Below are 22,079 nucleotides of genomic sequence, written 5' to 3'. Positions count from 1 at the left end.
TCGACTTAATCAAGTTCATTCCATATTGGATTCCTTGGTTGAAGGGGTGCCCATATAGGGGCATGTCCCATACCTCTTGGATTCAACTTAATTTATTCAAACTAATTCTAAATTTAATCTTCAAATTAAATTCAAATTAATTTTCGAATTCATGTTCAGTTCAAATCCAAGTTCAATTAATTTCTAAATTCAAATTATTATTAAATCTCAAATAAAATTCAACTTTAAATTGAAATTAAATTCCAAAATGAAATTCAAATCAATTTGAGATTTAAATGAAAATAAAAATTCAAACCAAATTAGAGACATAAATTCATCTTTATTTATGAAATAATTATGAAAAAATCTCAAATAGTACATATTTACCTAAACGAGCTGGCTCATGCCTCAGCTCAATGAGCTCAATTTCTGAGCTGAGCCGAACCGAGCAATGTGTTGCTCGTCTCATATCCCGAACCTTGTTCCAGCCTTATTAAATTTTCTCATGTTCATAATCTGGATCTGCATCCACTTGTCCAACCGTGTGAGTTTCAAGCTATATATATGACATACTTTAGATTATTGCACTCTCTAGCCTAATCTCATGGTTTGGGGCTTTATCTGACCAATTTGTCCAAACCAGAGGGTTAATCATGGTCCATTTATTAGGATTTGCAGTTTGGATCAAATGATTTCAATGTAAAAAAATATGATTTTCTTAACAATAAAATTTTAACATGTAGACCATTAAATTTTGTAGCCTTAGAAAATCAGCTTATATAACAGGATTGGACGATCTAAAACATGTTTTTGACTAAACAAATCATATAGATCATATCAATATGGTTTGATCCACCAAAAAAAATGTGAAGAAATGGGTAGCTTTTAATGGAGTATATAGTACACTTGAGTTATCATATATATATATATATATATATATATATATATATAGAGAGAGAGAGAGAGAGTTGCTTACCACCTTTTCAACTATACTTGAGTGGACGTCTCTTGAGATGTCTTCATTTTTCTGTCAAACAAGGCTTTAGCAACGTTCATGACCACAGCTAAAGGTCACTTTTGCGACTTCAAGGCGCGTGATCTTACCATCAAAGAAATGAAAACCTACAAAATGGGCACTGTGCTAAATGAAACATGTTATTGGATTTATATATTTTTTAATTTTGACCGTACAAATGTGATTTATATGTTTGTTTTTTTAAAAAAATATGTTTGTTTATATAGGAATCACTTCTTCAAGCATTTGATTTCGTGGGCCTAAACCAATGAGGGCTCAGCATGATTGGTAGGAGTTGTCAATGCACATCTTCTTGTGGTGGGATGTTGAAGGTTTAAAACCCAATGGTACATTAAATAATAACTGATGGGGGTCTGTCTAACCTCAGCGTGCCTTTCGAAAAAACATCAACCTACAATTTTCATAAAATTTTGAGGCTCCATATACCATTTTTTATATAAAATGCATGACCAATGCGCCAAATTTTAGTAAATCAATCATGATAAACATATCTATGTGGTCAAAATTTTAAAAAATACCGAAAATCAATTATCATGTTTCATTTAGCCATGATGTCATTTTATAGCTTCTCATTTGGTTTTATATATATATATATATATATATATATATATATATATATATATATATATATATATATATATATATATATATATATATATAGCTTTTCATTTTGGTATGAACCGAGATTTTTATAGATTTTTTTGCAAATCTAACCCTCCGGATGCATTCCGCATGGTTCATTTGCTTGAAATCTATTATTGGATCATTGTAATTGAATTAATAAATGTAATTTTTTATGCTTGCAGATTTATGAAAATTTTGAGACATTGATTTTCAAGCCTTAAAAGATCATTTTTATACATTGTAATATGATGATCCAAGAGTTTGTTTATATAAAACCATGCATCTAGATCACATCCATACCGTGAAATTTTAGAAAAAAAAAAAACTTATAAAAATCTCAATTTATACCAATTTACATATTTCATTGGTTTGCACATTTTAGTTACCTTATATATATATATATAACTAGAAATATAGGCATTTCCAATACTTTTTTTGCAAATTCAACCATATGGATGTGATTGGCATAGTGAATTTGCCAGGATCATGTATTTTGAAAGAAATATATGATTTTTGAATGCTTTAATATTTATAAAGATTATGAGCCATTGATTTTAAAATCTTAAAAAAATCATGCTTATACATCAAAATCAGATGATTCAAGAGCAGGTTGTTATAAATCCAAGCTTGTAGATCACATTTGTACAGTTGGATTCAAGAGAAAAGGATAAAAAATCCATGAAAATAACAATTCACAATTAGTTCTCACATTTTTAGTTGAGAGAGAGAGAGAGGACCCTTGTTTTTTCAATAACAAATATGATCTTATAATGTTTAAGGGCATGTTTGAAAGTGAGAAATATATAGGAAAAGTGGCACAAAATAGAAAATCTGTACGAACTTTTAAACCCTTCCAAACAAGAGACACTTTTTTTGTTGAGAGAGTTTTTCTAAAAAGTACATTTTTTGATAGGAAACATTCTATAGAGGGGATGGAGAGATGTTTTCTACCAAGAGAAATTTTATTTTTACACTCTATCCCCACCACACATCTCACCCACCATCTCACCGTAACCACCACCCTCCTCTCTCTCATTTTTTCACATTTTTCCACTTTGTTTTTCTCATGCTACACAAACAAGCGAAAAACTTTCTTTTGAAGAACTTCTCATTTCAAAAACTCTCATAGGCAAAGCTTTCTTTTCCTATCAGTTTTTCTCTCTTCCAAACGTGCCCTTGTCAACATTTAAAAATTCTGAGCAGATGGTTTTTTCAACCCTTCATTGAAACAGGGCACGTTTACCCTCAGACCTGTTCAGGGACGAAGCATAAGGCGGTCCAAACCCTGCCCATCTCGGATCAGGTACCCGTTCTCCATCCTTCAACCTTCATGTCAAAAATGAATATAAACGATGCAAAGGAAACAAGGTGCTGTCTCAACAATAAGCTGAAAATACCAAGTTGATTCCAATAATATAAAAAAAAACTTTAAATTTTATAAGGACGAAAGAGAAAGCTGCTTTCAAATTAGCATGTAGATTATGGTAGCTTTCAAAAGTTGGAAGGAGCAAGCGTATGATAAATGAATGAATAAATAACAACCAACTCTGCCTGCCAAGGAACTAGATATGCAGAAAACATGAGGGAGCAGCTTCGTCCAAAACCAATCATGTATTCTGGGTCTATATATCCAGAGTAGGCTCTAACAGTTTCCACTGCCGTTATTGATCACTACTGGAACATATTCTCAACTGTCTGCAGAAGTGCTCTGATGGTTAGGGTTAGAGGGGTCCCTGCTGAATATTCCCCACCCTCCTTGTCTGCCTCTTCCAAGGTTACTTTGGTCTGACTTCTCATCTTCTGCTCTTGTCTGGTACTGATTATTGTTGATACCATTTGAATCAGACCTTCCAGTAGAGCTACTTGAGCCGGTTCCCTTGGTATTTGCTCCCGCTGGTCTACTTTCTTCCATAGATGCTACATTTTTTGGGGTGCTGAAAATGCCATAGCTTGCCGCTGGAGCAGGTGAACCAGGAGGTTCACCTTGCTTTGCATTCGTCGGACCACTTATACCTCCCATGGAGGGTTTCTTTACGTTCTGCAATCTGCCACCCATTTTAGTAATGTTCGGTGCTGCCTGCAGTGGCCTTCTTACAGTTGGCGAATCATGCTGCAAGCCAACTTGACCAATGACTTCCTTTGTTGGTCTCATCTGTGGCAATCTTCCCTTCAAATCATTTTCTCTATCCAAAATATTGTCATCCGTAGAGTGAGTGTCTGGATGAGATGGGCCTGTGAAATTTTTCGCTTCCTTCAGGTTCTGCAATCCGGCACCCATTTTAGTCATGTTCGGTGCTGCCTGCAGTGGCCTTCTTACAGTTGATGAATCATGCTGCGAGCCAACCGAGCCAACTTGACCAATGACTTCCTTTGTTGGTCTCATCCGTGGCAATCTTCCCTTCAAATCATTTTCTCTATCCAAAAGATTGTCAGGCATTCTCCCAAGAGTTGGTTTCCTGCCTGTGAAATCTTTCGCTTCTCTTGATTCTCCTATTATAGACTTTAGAGAATCTAGCATAGGATCTGAAATTGGTCTTGGCCGCAATTTCTCAGTACCCTCACCAGTGACAGGTTTGTTATTCATACTGGCTCTATACATGTTGCCTGGACCGGTGAGGAGCTTTTCAGGGTCTTTATCCCTATAAGCTTTGGAGGAAATAAAATTGTCAACATCAACCAGGGTTTGACCAATACCTCCTATGGTAGAGCCATTTGCCATATCATCAGACAACATGACATCCGTATCAAGGGGATGACCGTCCTGAATGCTGGTAGTCATGTCCCCTCCACTGAAATCTGTTTTCACATCAAAGCTTTCAAAGTTGAATGATCCCTCAGAATCATTCTGTGCCCTAAAATCAGACCAAGGAACTCTATCACCAATATCTGTGTCGATCTTTTCTGCACCAGCAGAAACAAATTCCTCTGTATCATCACCAGCAAGACTGACATTTTCAGATTCTGACTCGGGCTCAGATTCTGTATCAGGGTATGAGGGGCTGATGCCGTCAGTGCTTGGCAATGGAGATACATGTGCCTGAACCACTCCTGGTGATGCTTTAATAACCTTGGCAGCCTTTTGTCCGGATTTGCTCTTTGAAGGGCCAAACTTCGCATGCCTGACTACCATGTATGCTTGCCGTTTCTCCACCCTCGGACCGCTTTCCACAAAGCTGACATCTTCTATCTGCATCAATGTTCATCAAATATCTTTAACAACAAAGAAAGAGACCGTGCATGCTCATGTAGAAGCATGCAAATAACATTATTGCACCTCTGACCGACTGCACTAAATTGCAGATGTGCCTTATCCAAAATAAAGAAATGGCTAGTGAAAAATCACCAGAACTGCAAGACGAGATAGTAAAGCCCCCAAGTCCTGATCTTCGTTTCCCATAGCCATACACTGCAGGTGAAAGAGTTATATTGCAGTAAGAATCATTTTGATGTTCATATGACCAGATAACACCAATAAACCTGTTAGACTAGTTAAATTATCGTGTAACACACCACCAAACTAAACAGCTGCAAGAAAGAATTAACTCTTGTTTCACGAAAGGGAGAAATAAATGAATTCAGTATATAGGTTCAGTGCATACCTTCACACGATAACCACGTTCCATGAGTCTTTTTACCATGTTTGCTTTCATCTGGAGATCTTTTTGTTCCTGAAATCTCAGATAGCAAATTTTTAATGAATATTAGAATGAATACCTGTTTCAATGTTTTTGAAGTGGAAACTCAAATTTTCACCCATAAAAAAATGCATGACATATTCATTATGAAAAAAAATGGTGCAAATGCACTTTTCAAAAAGCACTTTATCCTTTTTCCTCTTCTAGTTTTGGAAAGAGCAAGTTCGAAGAATGTCATTTTAACAGTCAATCCTCTATGATTTTTCTAGCACAGAAAGTCTGTAACATTTTATTTAAATGCACGGCTCTTATATAGTTCCAAATGCATAAACACCCAATATACAGTAACTTGATTCACCAAATAGCTCATTGTGTAACCTTACAAAAGGAAGAGAAAGTTATCAATGATTGAAAGTATTATGAAATAGTTTTGACGAATTGGATAAAGCAAAAGAAACATAGAAGCTGCAACCTTCTTGCTCATGCATCCAGGAGATAACCATGTTAAATGTATAATAGCATAAGCAAAAACAAGGCAAATGATACTTACGGTTTTTATTGTAAATCGAACCTCTTTGCAATCGCCCTTACGAAGAAGCTCAGACTGTATTCACAAATCATATCAGCAAGAAAATCAGAAACAAATTAGTAAGATTTTGCGCCATATATGTCTAAAAGATTGCAACTTCTTTGGTACTTGGATTAAGACCTTGGTAACAAACAGGAGACACAAATATAATGGAGCATCACAAATTTAACAATCATTAATCAAATATTTGAATTAGGATAATGTGGCATGACATTTTAAGGCATTCAAATCAGAAATGGAGAACAGAAATTGAAGCTAAAATATTGATTAGAAAGGTTTAACATGTTTTTTCTTTTCTTGTCATTTTTAGGGCACTACAAGTATATAGTGTATGTTCCACTAATCTTCATCTCAAGGAGCTTTTGCACCTTAGGCATGAGATCTAAGTCACAATTTTGGATCCCTAGAAAATGAGTGGAGATGCCTTTTTGCATATTTGCATCTAACATGCCAAGAGATGAGAGTGCTTTTGGTCAATCCATAAAGTGCTCGTATAACACCAACTATGGGCAAACATTCAGATATGAATCAACCAAAACTTGAACTGATTGTAAGACACCAATCTGCTCCAAATGCACAAATACAAGTTTTTCTGTCAAATTTGTACATACAATCTAGTAAAAAACACCATTTCCCAACTCTTTTGCAAAGTTTTTGTGGATCTAATCTTATAGATGTGATTTACATAGTTTGTTTAGTAGAAAATAGGTTTTAGATCATCCATTTGCAACATTTAAGCAGGTTTTCCAAGATCTTCAAAAATCAATGATCTACAATGTGCCAAATTTTCAAGAATAAAAAAAATCATATTTTTACATCCAAAACATATGATCCAAGGTGAGTAAACAAAACATGTTGAACACATCTATAAGGTCAGATTGAGTGAATACAAATTGCATATATGATTCTCCCACTATATTGTACATACTGTAGACAGTAGCACGTATTTATCATACATACATGTATACATATATATATGGCTTAATTTATTTGGTGCTATTGGAGGCACAAAACTATCGAGCTGGAAATCATAGATTCAAGGTTTATCAATTCAATCTGACCATACAGACGTGTTCAACGTAGTTTGTTTGCTAAGAATCAAACTCTGGGCTGTGTTATTTTGATTTAAAAATATGATTTTGAGTCATGAAATTTTAGTGGATTGTAGGCTGTTAATTTGTGAAATCATTAAAAAACCTGCTTACATGTCACAAGTACATGATTCAAAATTCATTTTCTACTAAACAATACGGATATGATCTATATGGTTTGTTTAGTTAAAAACATGTTTTAGAGCGCCCGATCGTGTATAAACTGATTTTCCAAGGGCTACGAAATTCAACAGTCTACAATGCGTGAAAAATTCACTATTAAGAAACTCATATCTTTATGTTGAAACTTGAAACTATCTGATCCAAAGTGCATTTGTTAATAAATGGACCATGCTGAATGCATTCTTGTAGTCAAATTGGTCAAATAAAGCCTGCACCTATGAGATTTAGCTAGAGTACCGTACTCTAAGGTATATATATATATATATATATATATGAGAACTGAACATATTAGGCCCCATTTCTCGTTTTGTCCCATAGGTTTTAAGCTATGTCACAGGGACTCGGGCAACTAGGTGCCGCAGCCGTGTCGACGCGACGCGGGTGCGCATGCAGCACCCGATGCGGTCAACCTGGGTGCAGTCAACACACCTAGGGTCATTTATGTCCAACTTTTGGACTATATATATATATATATATATTATTTTATTTTTGCCGCACCCCCGCACCCAAGTTTTTTGAAAGTGTCGCACCCCCGCCCCTGCACCCGCACCCATGTGACATAGGTTTTAACTTTTAAGTGTTTTATGATACATCTGAACCATTAGATGTGTTTCAGCATGCTCGATTTAGAGGGAATCGACTCTTGGATCATGTTTTTTCGTTAAAAAAAACATGTTTTTCTGAGCAGGGAAAAGCTCATACCTTCATAGCCATTGATTTTGGATCACCGGAAAAATCTGTATACAAGTCAGATTCTGGCGATCCAAAAACTGGTTCCCACTAAACAAAACCTATAGATCACATCTACGGTGTTAGATATGAGAAAAAAAATACTTAAAACTACGGTTTTTGAAGGGGCCTAACGAAGAAGGGGGCCTAAGCCTAAGGAACGCATTACTATATATATATATATAGCCACAAATATTGGTATCGGCTATTTCACGCAATATTATAGGTTTGGTCATAAATCTCGGAAAAATCTCAAAGATTAAAAAAATTTAAAAATATAAAAATAACAAAAATAAGTAAGAAAATATCATGTTTAGATAATAAAATACATATATAATAAACTAAATAAGTAAAAAATGCAAAATAAAGAAGAAAAACACATTTCAGATATGGAAAACAAATAAAAACAGTAACAATAATTGATAATATAGCGATATTTTCATGAGAATATTGTGATATTCGAATGATAATATCACGATATTATCAAATTGGCGATTTTTCAAAATATCGCAATATTTTACCTATAATATCGTTAATATAGTGATAACATCGTGATATTTTGAAAATATCGCCGATATTTGTGACTATGATGTATATATACATATGATTTAGAGTAACTTCCCAATGGGTTAAAGGTTGATTGGGCGAACAATGGATGTGCCATCATGCACCATGAATGTCAAAAAACACTCTTTAGCGGTTGTCGCTGACTGACACTAAAAGTGTTTTTTCCGCAAACTTTTTGTGCTACTGATTGCACGCAGCAATCAGCGGTGCAAAATTGTCCTCTGCTGTGTTCGAAGATAAGGTTGTATATCAGTCACCTATATCGGCGATATTTTGAAAATATTGCCATAATATAGGCCATTTCAAGGTAGCTGATATTAAAGTGAATGTCTCGCGATATTTTCGAAATATCGCCAGAAGTCAAAATATCGCGATACTATCACTATATTTTTGGGAAAAAACTCTTTTTTAATATTGAATGTTTGTATTTCCTATTTTTTGTTTTTTTATATTTTTAAAACCTTTTAAAACTTGTTTCTTTAAATTTTTTGAAGAAAAATAATGCAAAACTTATTATTTTCTTATCTTTTTTGTTATTATTTGTATTTTTAAATTTTTTTAATATCCCAAGATTTTCCCAAGAAATACAAACTTTTGAAAATCCCTACAAGAAAAACCTTCATCGAGAAATTACCTTTAGCAATATAAGTGATATATATATATATGGGGAAAATATAAGGTAGTTCAGTACCATGATACCATATTGTGGTACACACTCTTGTTTGTAAGGATATAGCCACCAAATGATAGATCTAACCACACAGATGTGTTTAGCATGGTTCATTTACTATGTTAGAAGGTTTTATCATGTCTAGTACATCATAAGATCCGATCTTTTTGAGTGAAAATAAATGGCGCACAATTAGTGAAAATAAGGGTGGTTTAGAAATGGTTAAAACATCATATATCAATCAACTTTAACACATGGACATAGTAAATAGAACATGTTAAACATGATCCAAAAGTTAGATTTTGCATTTGGAGCTTAGATATATGTAAATCAAGTGTGTACCACCATAGAAGCATCCATATATATATATATAGAGAGAGAGAGAGAGAGATTTTACACGTAGTAAGCCCTATAAAGATCGTTTCTAAGTAATTTTTTAACTTTTATAATTTTACTTTTAAAAGAATATGATCCCACATGCACTTTACCAATTTTTCCAATCTGATCCAATTTGAGTCTACCAATTTCTGATGGCACTGCCAAGCCACTGGCAATCCCTTGTATTTGGTAGATAAGTCAACATTCAGTCAGCTTGAAATAACACAAATAGCATTAGTGAAAATATAAATTATGGCAATAATATTTTTTTAAGATTACATTCTATAAGCTTGTTTACTATAACTAAATAAGTTTTTAATTCTTATAAAAACGTGTTCTAATTGAACCTTTGACTAATATGGCATAGTATGAATCGATTGGGTACCACAAGTTATAACATCAAGCACATTTTAGAAACATAATATATATAATGATTGCATATCATATGATCAATTTAGATGCGAAACCTAATTTGCTAAAGTATTCCGATAATTTAAATTAGAACATGTGCATCACACTAAGTGTACTTACTAGTAGGGATGCACAGGAGCCGGGTTCGAGCCAAGCTTGGGCTGGCTCGGCTCAGCTCGGCTTGAGAGGAAGAACTGGCTGTTCAAGCTTGGCTCGAGCTCGAAACGACCTTGAACATATGCCCAGGATCGGCTTGAGTCAAGCTCCAGCAAAGCTCGGCTTGGCTCGAGCTGAACACATTTATAAAAAAAATTCAAAGTTTTTTTAAATTTTTTGTCAAAAGCACTTTTTGAAAGAAAGAAAAGTGGCGGGATTTGATTTCAAAAGATTCGAAAGACTTACCCACTAAGGTAACACCTTTTTTTGTGTTCATGCAAAGAAAAATAATATACATATATAAAATCTAATTTTTTATATAACTATGTGAACCTAGCTTAATCGGGTTTATAGAGCCTATCTGAGCTGGACTACCTGTTCAAGCTCGACTCGTTTACGTGTACCAAGCCTAAACCTTTGTTCAAGCTCGACTCGTTTATGTGTACCGAGCCTAAACCTTTGTTCAAACTCGGCTCATTTAGTTTTCCAAACGAGCTCAAGCTGAGCTTAAACAGGTCGAGCCCGAGCTAACTTGGCTCATTGTGCATCCCTACTTACTAGACTCCAAGTAAAAAAAATTCAATACAAAATAGACTTGTGCTCTATGATTGCAGGAAACATTCTCTTTGTTCTTGTTTCCATGGTGATGGATGGGGAAGGATTCGAAACAGGTTAATCTATTCTATTATCTTGAGAAGAAAAGAAATATTACAGTCCGCATTTGCTAATATCTCAGCTTCAAGAGACTAGCCATAACATAATTTTGAAGCTGTCATCCATATAGATCTTCCCTTGAGAAAAGACTACAAGCAGAAAATTGAAAAATCATATGAAATAAGCTAGCAGGAGTTGCTTACCTTGCTCTTCATGCGGTCCTTCTCCTTCACCTGTTGCTTGTATTTCTCCTTATGAAAATCCATGAGCTTACACACAGGTGGATTTGCAGTTCGTTGAACCTGTTTTGTTGAAACAACTTAAGCTTCATACATAAGGTTTCTAATTGATGATCGGTCAGGGTTCATTTTTGCATTGTCAGGGCAAAACATGGCAGACAAAATGCTGAGGGGTCATACAAATATGCGACCAAGTTTTTGGTTACATGGCGTAGAATGTAAGACAGTAAAATCCAGATGCATCAACTTGCCATTAGTATGTGCCCATTTGTTTTGTGCTACATTCTATGTCGTAGGATCTAGGCTAGTTTTTTGTTTGATCTCCAGGGTTCAAAGATTGGATACACAAAATTTGGCAAGCCAAGTCATCTGAGTTTATTCATATTATCTGGAGCAAACCTAGTCTCTTTCTTAGTTTTTCTCCAAATAAAAAGAAAAAGAAAGAAACCTTTTCATTAACTCTTCCAAAAAGGTCCACACATTAACGATTTTCACAAACTCATCCTTAAGGGTAAATAAGTAATTTGACCAATGGTTGATGGTTTTTGGCACTACTACCATAGGACTTAAAAACAAGGACATTTTTGACAGGGTTGATGAAAAGGCGGGAATGTTTTTGAGAAAAGTCATGAGGGAGGGACTCATTTGGATTTGACCAACAATGGAGGTCTTGAGATAATGCATGACATACTTTTTGGCTTTTGAAAATTACATGCAGCAGTTAAGTAAAAAATTCAAGCAAATCGCTTATGAGAAATATAAATGCTTCAGCATCCTTCAATTACACTAAGCAGGATGTACAACAAAGCAATCATCCAACCCCATATATAGCATCGAAATAGACCACTTCAACAAAATATAGTTCTTTTATCTCTTTAGAAACTTTGCTGGTAAATTGAACTCTGTTGCTTAATAATCTGGGGAAAAAAATGAAGAAAATGAAGGAAAAAAGACCAGTTGAACGAGTACCTACTTCAACTAAATCAAGCTTAAGCTTCATTGCACGATCAAGGGCCTCATGCCTAGAGACTACTGCATGCCCTGCAAAGAAGTGTTTGAGAATAGAATCAAACCACCTAATGCAGAAAATCATCACATTTTTGCAGGTGTGCTAAAAAACAAATGCATGGTTCATGGTTTAAGGACGCGGAAAGAAAAGGATTAGCAAAACAAAAATGTAAAATAGAGCAGCCCGCTTCAGCTGGGTTTGCAGCTGTTGTTAGGGAATAGTAAAACAATCACCTCAAAAAGGGGTGACATCAGCCACACCAAATTCTTGATTTGTCTTGGACACAGACAAAAGAACCTAAGCAACAGAGTCTATACTCTTGTGCCATCTTAGGAAATTTTTATTTCCTTTACATTAGAATCAGGATATAGCATGTTGAGTCTTTATGGTGTTTTCTTTCGGAATACCTTTTCAAACTTCAAAACTATAAAAACGTGATAACAATTTATACAAAAGCTTGAGACAATCAGAAAGAATTCTATTTTTTGGCCAATATTCCCAGGCCAAAATGCTACATGTGAATGACAGAGAAAATCTGAATCCCAGTGTATCATGGTTCTTTTCCATATTACATCACTCTTCTCATATATACAACCCATGCAGCAAGGGTGCTTTTCTAAGATAAGAGCCCATATGAGGAAATAAATTCCCATGTAATCCAAAAACTTAGAGAAGCAAGCAATTCCACAAGTCCAATCTCATACATGACCACCTCTATACTTTTGTTATGATAACAAGCCTTCAATCTTGATACTGTTTTGTGATATTATAAAGCCACAATATAAAAGTCCTCACCCAAACCATCCAAAAATTATAATGCTGCCATCCACATATAAGAGCTTGTGAGAGTATTTGCTGCCTAGCAGTGGAAGAAGTAACCTCCCAACAGTCCAACCTCTTGCTTCAGAATTTTGAAAGAAGCCAGCGAAGAGAATTGACCAAGCTTATAAAAAGAATTGGATAGGGGAAACTCATTGTCTAAGACCTAAGTATTCACTCTGTATTCCAACATATTCCAAGTGCAATTGGTTACGACTTGTATGTATGAAAAGCAATTTGCATATTTCAATTTGTTCATTCTTACAGTATTTTAAATTTCCACCAGTAATGATAAATAAGTAACAAACAGGCTTAAATCATCACACATCAATTGGGTTTGTTGAAAAACTCACAAACTGAAATTACATCAGTAGGAGATCATTAATATGAAGAAAATAGACAGTGACGATTTCGCGCAATGCAATCAAACAAACATAGAATGCATATACCACTCGTAAAGTCACATATTTCAGAAGATCAGTCACATGGGTTTTGAAAGGGGAACCTTCATCAGTAACAAGCCTCACAAACGGCGCAGTAATCGCTTTGTTAATGCGCAGACCCTGCGTGTCTTTAGCTTCCGGCTTCGGTTTGGCCTGAAACTCAAGCTTTTACACAGTAAGCCAAGATACCCAATTCAAGAACTTGATCAATATCACATCCTAAAGAGGAAGCATTAACCTGGACTGGTGCAGCAAAATGCCGCAAAGGAACACAATGCTCGCCGTGCCATCTACTCAGAACAGAATGGGGCCTCCACAAATCCCTGTTCTCGCCGACGTTCCTTCTTCCATAGTGATGGGAGAACTCAAGTAACCTTGACCCGATTCTCCCCCACAATTGCATTGGCCTACAAGCATAGTGACAAAAGTTAAAAACGGTAATTTCTCGACTATGAATTTCTCGTGAGATTTAAAAAAAAAAAAACTCGAGTTTTTATAGGTAAAATCTCGGAAAAAATATAAAAAAATCAAATAATTTCTCAAAAAATAAAAACAAATAATAACAAACTAATTATACAATTAAATTTTACATGCAAAAAAAAATCTACTTTGAATTCCAAATAATCATATCTATAAGTATCAAATCAACTACATCAATAAGATAAAACGACACGCTTTATTTAATTCTAAAATGGCTACTTAATTTGGTACAATTATCAATATACCAACTATGTAACACATTGCAACTGGTAAAAAACTTATGAAAATTGAGAGCCTAACCAACACTAAGACATGCTTAATGGCTTAATCACCCACCTAAATACTATATGCCTTACATAGCACAAATCCTTACTTCACAATGAAAAGTGAAAAACCAGAATTTAAACAAGCCCCATAAAGGTCATTTTATAATAGAAAAATAATTTCCTAATGAACAATCCCTTTACTGAAGTACATATAATACATTTGGAGTAAGGTAGATAAAGATAGCAACTCATGTTATTAGTGAAACAAATAAAAAGAAAAAAAAACTAAGAATTAACCCTGCTCTTTCATTTCTCATATACTACACATTGTTTTCAAGGAAGAAGAAGTGGGTTTATTATACATATGCATAGTGACAAGTCTAAAACGGGAAAACAGTGGCAGCTAAATTCTCACGAGAAATTAAAATTTTCATTTTTTACATTTTTTTTCAATAGGAATTCATTTTGACATTTTGATAAAAGAGAATATCAGTAAAATATATAATGAATTAAAGTTAGGAAGTAAAATATGCAGAAGTTAAAAATTTTATAAAAATTAAAAATACAAAGCAGCAGATTTTTTAGAGAAACAGCAGATTAAATTTAAAAAACATGATATTTTCATTATAAATGACAATATCAAGATGTTTTGGCCATCTAAAAGAGCGGCCAAAGTGTCGTTTTTTTTTCCAAGTCCATCACCACCTCCACCGTCAAACCCACATCCACCTCCTCCACCAATTCCAACTCCAACACTTTCTCCTGCACCAAACCCACCACCAACCTCTGCTCCACAACCCAGACCTAAAAAAATAAAAAATAAACATCCTCCTCCATGGCCCAGATCTTCACCACTGGCAGCTCCAACCTCCAACTCCACTCCTTGCTCCAGACCACCACCAAAAACTCCACCAGATCAGTCCACCGCCACCCACAGAAAGAGAGAAAGAAGATTTGGACTCACCACAGAGAGAGAAAGAAGATTTGGACTCACCGGACTATTGCCGACGCCTCAGACACGGATTGACCGCCCGCTGGTCCACTGTCGATGCCTCTTCACTGGAAAAAACCTCTGAATTGGTGCATGCTAGGGTTCGAGAGAGGCAGAGGAAAAGGGAGACTGGCGAGATGGGGGGGTTGGGGCTTTTTTTTTCGTTGGGTGAAAAAAACAAAACAAAAGGTATTCTGTTATTTTCGTGAGATTTTCTATTTCTCACGAAAATAACGCTGTATTTTGTCAAAAAAGTTAATTTTGCCAGAAATACAAAATCTCACGGGAAAAACACCGGTTTTTATCTTTTACTGAATATATATCGAGATTTCTTCACGATAAATTCATATTTCTCGCGATATTTATCACAATGCCTACAAGATGCGAAGTGCTCGATGAAGTCATGGGAAAAGTGAAGAATATCACCATCTTGTTTCTTGATGTAAACGTTAGATTAGAAAAAATAGGAAAACCAACAGTTCAGCTGAAGGGGAAAGCAACACCAACGCTCTCAAAAACAGGAAGCAATTACAGTGATATCAAGAGATTTAGATGAAATCCAGAAAAGAAAAAGTAAGAGAAGAGTATTTGTCTACCTCTTCGTATGCTGAAGCTCGGTAGGATTTTCAAACTCTTCTTCTTCTTCTTCTTCTTCTTCTTCTTCTTGATGGTGACTCAGAGGTGCAGGAAGGACCCAAAAAGGTCGACTCACGGACCCCAGAGACCCTGCTCGATAGGACGCTGGTTAAGGTTCCCATGTATTTAGAGGCAGTTGGTGCGGGTATCTGGGTCAGCTTCTGACCGGGTCTGGTCCGGGTCTTTGGAACTCGACCCGTAGAGGATTGGGTTAAATAATTTAGGGATGTAAACGGGATCGGATGTGGCTAATACCATATTCGATTAATTGGATGCTGGCTAAACGGATCCTATTCAGATGGTGACAAGCTTATACCAGATCCGTTTTTTTTACTTGTAAATGGATTCAGTTATTTCTCGGATTTGGTAGCAAAAAATCAAAGCCATGTTCGCATATGGTTATAATCGGATATTGTTTTGGCATACCAAACACAACTAAGGTTTTGTTTGGGAGAAGGGTATAGGAGCTGGGAGGGTGTTGGAGATGGTTACCTGATGTGGTAGAGTCCAAACTGATTTGGATTGTGTTTGGGAAAGGGAAGTGGAGGGAAGTGTGTCAACCAAAATTAGAAGGTATTTACAACTCCTTGCATCAAAAGGATTCTGGTGGATTCTCCAATTTTTTATGGTTCAAAAATTTTACCCCCATTTACTTCATTAAATCCTATATTTTACCTATTTTAGTCAATTATTAACTGTAATGATGGTTCAGTCAACTACACTCGCTTACCTAAGCAGGTTGTATGTTACCCCCGAACACGGGGCCGCGTGTTCGGGTTCCGAATGAGTGTCACGTGGCACTCATTCGGAATATTGCAAAACCCAAGATCTTCCTCCATAACCAGTCGAATGAGTGCCATCAGACCCCGAACACACAGCCTCGTGTTCCACGGGGAACATACACCACCCTCTCCTCGCTTAGAGCTAAGCATGGTGAAGAATCATGAGAGCTTGAATCCTTGAAAGAGTTACTTATGCTTTCAAAAAATAGAAGGAATCTACAACTATCTATTTTCTTTGAAGTTCAGTTTTTTGTATTTTTTTGGGACTTCTTGCAAATCCCTCCAACACTGGTTCCCAAACAAAGCTTAAAAGAAACCGAATTCCGTCAAATATGGGTCAAAATTGAGTTCATTGGCATCCTTAAGTATAAGGTTAAGGGGGCTTTAAGCTCAGGTATATGGGTACGGGTCACTTCGTTGTTTCGAGGTTGCCCTGTTGTTATTAAAATAATAATAACAATGAAAGAAGAAAATAAGTTTTTGCAGAAGATAAGCATGAAAAAGGGTGATTTATTTTCATATGTGAAATTGAGCCACATGAGAAAGTGTAGCGTCTAAATTACCGTGACCTAGTTCTTCATGTTTGTTTGTACTTATCAAAATCCATCGTGGAAATTGGAAAATAATAAAAAAATAACATGCACCTCAAGTTTTGGCAATAATGAAACACAAGCAACGCAAGTCTTCAGATTTGTTAAAACACACACGCTCCATTAATGAAAAACACGTTTCCATTAATTTAACTTGAGCTATCACTTACTCAAGTTGAGTTAACAGGATAAAGTTAGTGATTTACCCTCAAAACAATATGTTTTATTTTTAAAAAACTTCTGAACACAAATTTTTTTTTTAGACAGAGAAAGCTGGGGGTAGTCAGACATAGGGATGGCAGCTGATCGGGAAAATAGGGCCCCGCCCCTCCTCATTTGGATCAGGAATGGAGGACATGAAACAGGATGGAGGTTAAAATCAAAACCTGTGTTTTTTCCGCATCCCCGATCTTCATTACTAAAATGTTAAAATACTCTTTAGGGATGACAGTGGACTGAGGGAAAACGGGCCCGCCCCGTCTCGTCCTGTTTGGACCAGGGATGGAGGACATGAAACGGGGATGGGGGCAGAATTTTGAGATGGGCCAAGTGTGAGGACCTTATCCCCCGCCCCGGTCCACTGCCATCCCTAGTCAGACCCCTACCAGTTATACAACCATACCATTTTCTGTTCCAACTTGCAATGTCCCAACACAAGGTGACTTGCACTAACTGCTCCTGCCAGACAAGCGGAGCCCCGGTTGGTTTCGAACACACATATTTAACAGCTACATTAACGAAAGTACACCTATGTTTTTTTTCACTTAACCATGTAAAAAATTAACTGTGTCCTTAACAATATTAAAAACTAAAAAAAAGTTTCGGTTTTCAAATTGACATTTCCATGTAAGGGTCTTGGTTCAAGTTGGTTCGCAAGAATGTCTTATCAAAAGTTAATCCGTTCTACCAACGGAGGCTCCACTTGTTTGGTAGGAGCAGCTAGTTCACGTCACCTTGGGTTGGGACGTTGCAGGTTCAAAACAAAGTATAGTTGTATAACTGGTAGGAGTCTGCCTAACCCCAGCTTGCTTTTAGAAAAAAAAAGGTTAATTGGTTCTGTGAAGGGTTGGGTATAAATTGAACTGAGTGGAATAGGGTTTTTGGTTCGAGTACAAATTTGAATTAGCCCACCCAAATTGACTCAAATTTCAATTGGAGCTGTATGTTATACTCGGCCAGTCTGAAAGATATACTAAGAACATGTAATGGTTTGTTCCAGTGACAGGGTATGAAGACACGTACGTAGACATGTACAGGTAATTTTTAACATTTTTAATCAATTAAAAAAATTAATGCATTCCTTAGGTCTTATTTTTTGTTAGGTCTCGTTAGGCCCATTCAAAAATTATAGTTTTAAATATTTTTTTTCTCGTGTTTAACACCGATCTATATGTTTTGTTTAGTGGGAACCCGCTTTTGGATCACCAGAATCTATACAGGTTTGTCTGGTGATCCAAAATCAATGGCAATGAAGGTATAAGTTTTTAACATGATTCAAGAGTCTATACTCACTAAATCAAGCATGTTAAACACATCTAATCGCTCAGATCTATCATAAAACACTTAAAACCTATGGGCAGAACAAGAAATGGGGCGTTCAGTTCTCATTAACAATATTTTACTAAAAGTTGCATTTGTTATGTATTAAATATCAAAAAAGGTGCCCCAAATGATGAAGCAGGTTATATGTTCTCCCCCGAAGAGGCCAGTTAGCTACATCTTGTGTTTGGGGGTCCCAATGAGCACCACATTTATCAGCATTAATTAGCGTTGGAGTTTGATGTGATTGCAAAGACTTAAGTACCCTCTCCTCCATTGGTGCTAAAAAAAATGACGATTCTAGAAAATGAGTGGTTGTAAAGACTTAAGTGTCCCGAAGATGATTATTTAAGACCTAGTCTCTGCACTGCAGGATTATCCGAGAAAGAAATATCACCTGGAGGAGGCCATGAACATCAACTCTCTCACTCTCTCTCTCTCTTTTCTTTCTGCTTCTGTGCACATCCAGCAGAAGATCCTACATTGCTCCATCAAGCACCGACTGACCTGCACATTCACTGTTGTTGAGCCTGATTCAGAGTTTTTACCCTTACAGGAAGAGGGTTTGAGGGCTCCTTCCAGCGTGGGTAGCATCATTCAACTAAATGAGTTGTGGATACTGATTCAGAGTTTTTACCCTTACAGGAGAGGGGTCTGGAGCCTACTCCCAGCGTGGGTAGCATCGTTCAACTTGATGAGTTGTGGAGCCCGATTCATAGTTGTTGCCCTTACAAGAGGGGGTTTGGGGGCTCCTCCCACCGTGGGTAGCATCATTCAACTTGATGAGTTGTGGAGTCTGATTCAAAGTTTTTGCCCTTACAGGAGAAGGGTTTGGGGGCTCCTCCCAGCGCGGATAGCATCATTCAACTTGATGAGTTGTGGAACCTGATTCATAGTTTTTGCCCTTACAGGAGGGCGTTTGGGGGCTCCTCTCAGCGTGGGTAGCATCGTTCAACTTGATGAGTTGTGAAGCCTGATTCGTAGTTTTTGTCCTTACATGAGGGGGTTTGGGGGATCCTCCAAATATGGGTAGCATCATTCAACTTGATGAGTTATGGAGCCTGATTTAGAATTTTTGCCCTTACAATAGGGAGGTTCGGGGGCTCCCACCCCCCGGCGCGGGTCCCGCTACGCGATCAGCGGGCAGGGGTCCAGGGGGGTCGCCCCTGGCGGGGGGCTCAGTGGGCAACGCGCCCCGGACCAAATTTTTTTGGGGCCTTGTATAATTTTTTTATTTTCTTTCTCTCTTTTAACTATCGAAAAAGAGTAAATCGCGTTTTGTTTAATCGTGGGGCTCATGTTTCCTTCGATTGTTTCTTGCTCGAGGTTTTCGTAACACCCCTTCCCACGATTTTTCTATTTTTTTCTCTGTTTCTTTCTCGCGATTTTTTCAATGACTCCCCTACAACGATTTTTAGTGTTGTCCGGTCTCCAATGAGCCTCACAGCGATTTATAGTGTTGTCTGGTCTTCCAACAACGATTTATAGTATTGTCGGGTCTTCCTATAGTGTTTTGTAGTATTTTCGGGTCTCCAACGAGCCCCACAACGATTTATAGTGTTATCCAGTCTTCCAACAACAATTTGTAGTATTGTCGGGCTTTCTTACAGCAATTTGTAGTGTTTTCAGGTCTCCAACGAGCATCACAGCGATTTATAGTGTTATCTGGCCTTTCAACAACGATTTGTAGTGTCTTTCGCAAATCACTATAGCAATTTGTAATGTTTTTGGGACTCCAACGAGCCCCACAATGATTTTCGGGTCTTTAACGAGCTCGTTGGAGACCCGAAAACACTACAAATTGTTGTAGAAAGACCCGATAATACTACAAATCGCTGTTAAAAGACCGGACAACACTATAAATCATTGTAGGGCTAGGTCTGAACCAAGTCCGCCCCGTTAACACTCCTACACATAACCAACTCAAGTATTGATTAAGATCCGTAATTTTGTAATATAAAAAATTATTATTTTACGAGGTATGAATTGGGTCTGGTTTGTGGATAGTCATCATACAAGGAAAACCCATGAACTACCCCTTTGCCTTGTTGCATAATAAAACATGCCTAATACACCTTTTGAAAGCAAAGGTTAAAGATAATTTCTTTCTATATCAATCTTAACTCGGAATTTTGTTTCGGACTATTTGATAGTTACGGTGAAAACTTGGGTCCTAAAATGACTTTTGGAAAAACTTGTGTTTTTCTTTTGAAATATGGGCAAGCATGCAAAACGCCTCGCTGGCCCCATGGGGGGTTAGCGTAGTCGGGTGGGGGCCTCAGTGGCTAGACCGGCAGTCAAGGTTCCATTTTTGTGGGTGTCACTCTTTTGTGCAAGCCAATGCGTAGCATAGGTCTCGAAGGCGGGGTCCTAGCCTCAGAGTTTTACATTGTCGGCATGAGAACCATAAATATGGCAGACTGAGAGGAAGCAGATCAGGTCATGCTGAACATGAGCGTTTTTGTTCATGCCGACATCGTGGTCGTCTGTTTGCATTTTAGATAAATGTCATGTGGTTTTGTTGACTTTTGAGCTTTTTAAAATGTAAATCGGATGGCCACGATGTCGGCGTGAGCAAAAAACGCTCATGTTCAGCATGACCTGATCTGCTTCCAGTCTGAGACAAGACTGCTAGGTTCCTTCGAGTTATACATTCAAAAAAAAAATGCAAAAACACCTCGCTGGGACCAGGGTACGCCAGCTTGGAAAATTCAATGATCCTCCAACCAAGTAGCACCAAGTAGTGAGATGCTCTTCTACATGAATACATTGTTAAATGACCACCGCAGCGGTTACCCATGTCGTCAGCGATCAATGGGGTCCTATGTCAAGCTGAAGACTCAGGATCGAATCCCGCTAGTACAGGAATCCAAGGTTGGGTGTTGTGTCTTCAACCTAGAGTTTTACCTAGCAAGGCGCCTATTAAGTGACCCTGATATCGGTGGGGGTTTCCCTTCGGCCCCTCCCCACACCGCCCCCCCCCCCCCCCCACCCACCACACACCCCAAAAAAAAAAAGTGTACATTGATAAATAAAAAACGACATTAATTTTATCAACGGGAGGCTCGGTGTGGTTGGTAGGAGCTATCATTGCACGTTTCCTTGTGGTGAGACGTCGCAGGTTCAAACCCCAGTGTTATGTTTAATGATAACTGATGGGGATGTGCCTAACACTACCTTGCCTTTCAAAAAAGATCACAAATAATATTTCCAAGAGTCACATATGCTTTATGCCCTTGAAGTTAAAAACATGCTGATAAAAACTAATCCGGTGCTTACCGAAAAAAAAAAGTAATCAGGCAAACAAATTTTGTAACACTTGGTTTTGGTAAAAAAGTTACAAAAAAAGTTTAACCCAAAATATCATCGTGTTCAGTTTTCCATCTTGTGAGAGTAAAAAATGATAATTTTCAGTATAATTACCATATAGTTAATAAAGGATATAAAGATATAGGAGGGGGATGACCAAGCCTCTTGAAATATTTTTAAATGAAAATCATTTATGGAAAGGTAATTTGAGTGGGGGCATGCACCTTTTACTAAGATTAGAGGCATAACTGGTCGGGCATGCCCGATCCGACCC

General features: G+C 37.1%; 1 protein-coding gene across 1 annotated transcript; it reads right to left on the bottom strand.

Moving 5' to 3' along the window:
* Positions 1–3,055: 3,055 nt before the first annotated feature.
* LOC149829337 (translation initiation factor 3 (IF-3) family protein) lies at positions 3,056–15,664 on the bottom strand. Its single transcript, XM_090017350.1, has 9 exons — positions 15,546–15,664; positions 13,451–13,619; positions 13,275–13,365; positions 11,915–11,982; positions 10,906–11,004; positions 5,825–5,878; positions 5,239–5,307; positions 4,983–5,045; positions 3,056–4,826 (listed from the first exon to the last, which is right to left on the bottom strand). The coding sequence occupies exons 2-9, from the start codon at positions 13,613–13,615 to the stop codon at positions 3,327–3,329; spliced, it is 2,109 nt and encodes a 702-aa protein (XP_089873476.1). The 5' UTR covers positions 13,616–13,619; positions 15,546–15,664; the 3' UTR covers positions 3,056–3,326.
* Between the last annotated feature and the right edge of the window lie 6,415 nt (positions 15,665–22,079).

The sequence above is a fragment of the Nuphar pumila genome, chromosome 9, assembly GCF_984573655.1.
Source record: "Nuphar pumila chromosome 9, dmNupPumi1.hap1.1, whole genome shotgun sequence".
Lineage (NCBI taxonomy): Eukaryota > Viridiplantae > Streptophyta > Magnoliopsida > Nymphaeales > Nymphaeaceae > Nuphar > Nuphar pumila.
This window is presented reverse-complemented; position numbering and strand designations above follow the sequence as displayed.

Excerpts from the sequence above, each read along its gene's own strand:
- LOC149829337 (XM_090017350.1), bottom strand. The coding sequence starts at position 13,615 with ATGCAATTGTGGGGGAGAATCGGGTCAAGGTTACTTGAGTTCTCCCAT. Across the intron at positions 5,046-5,238 it reads AACGTGGTTATCGTGTGAAG|TGTATGGCTATGGGAAACGA; the intron begins GTATGCACTGAA and ends TTTCACCTGCAG. Across the intron at positions 4,827-4,982 it reads TATCTCGTCTTGCAGTTCTG|ATAGAAGATGTCAGCTTTGT; the intron begins GTGATTTTTCAC and ends ACATTGATGCAG.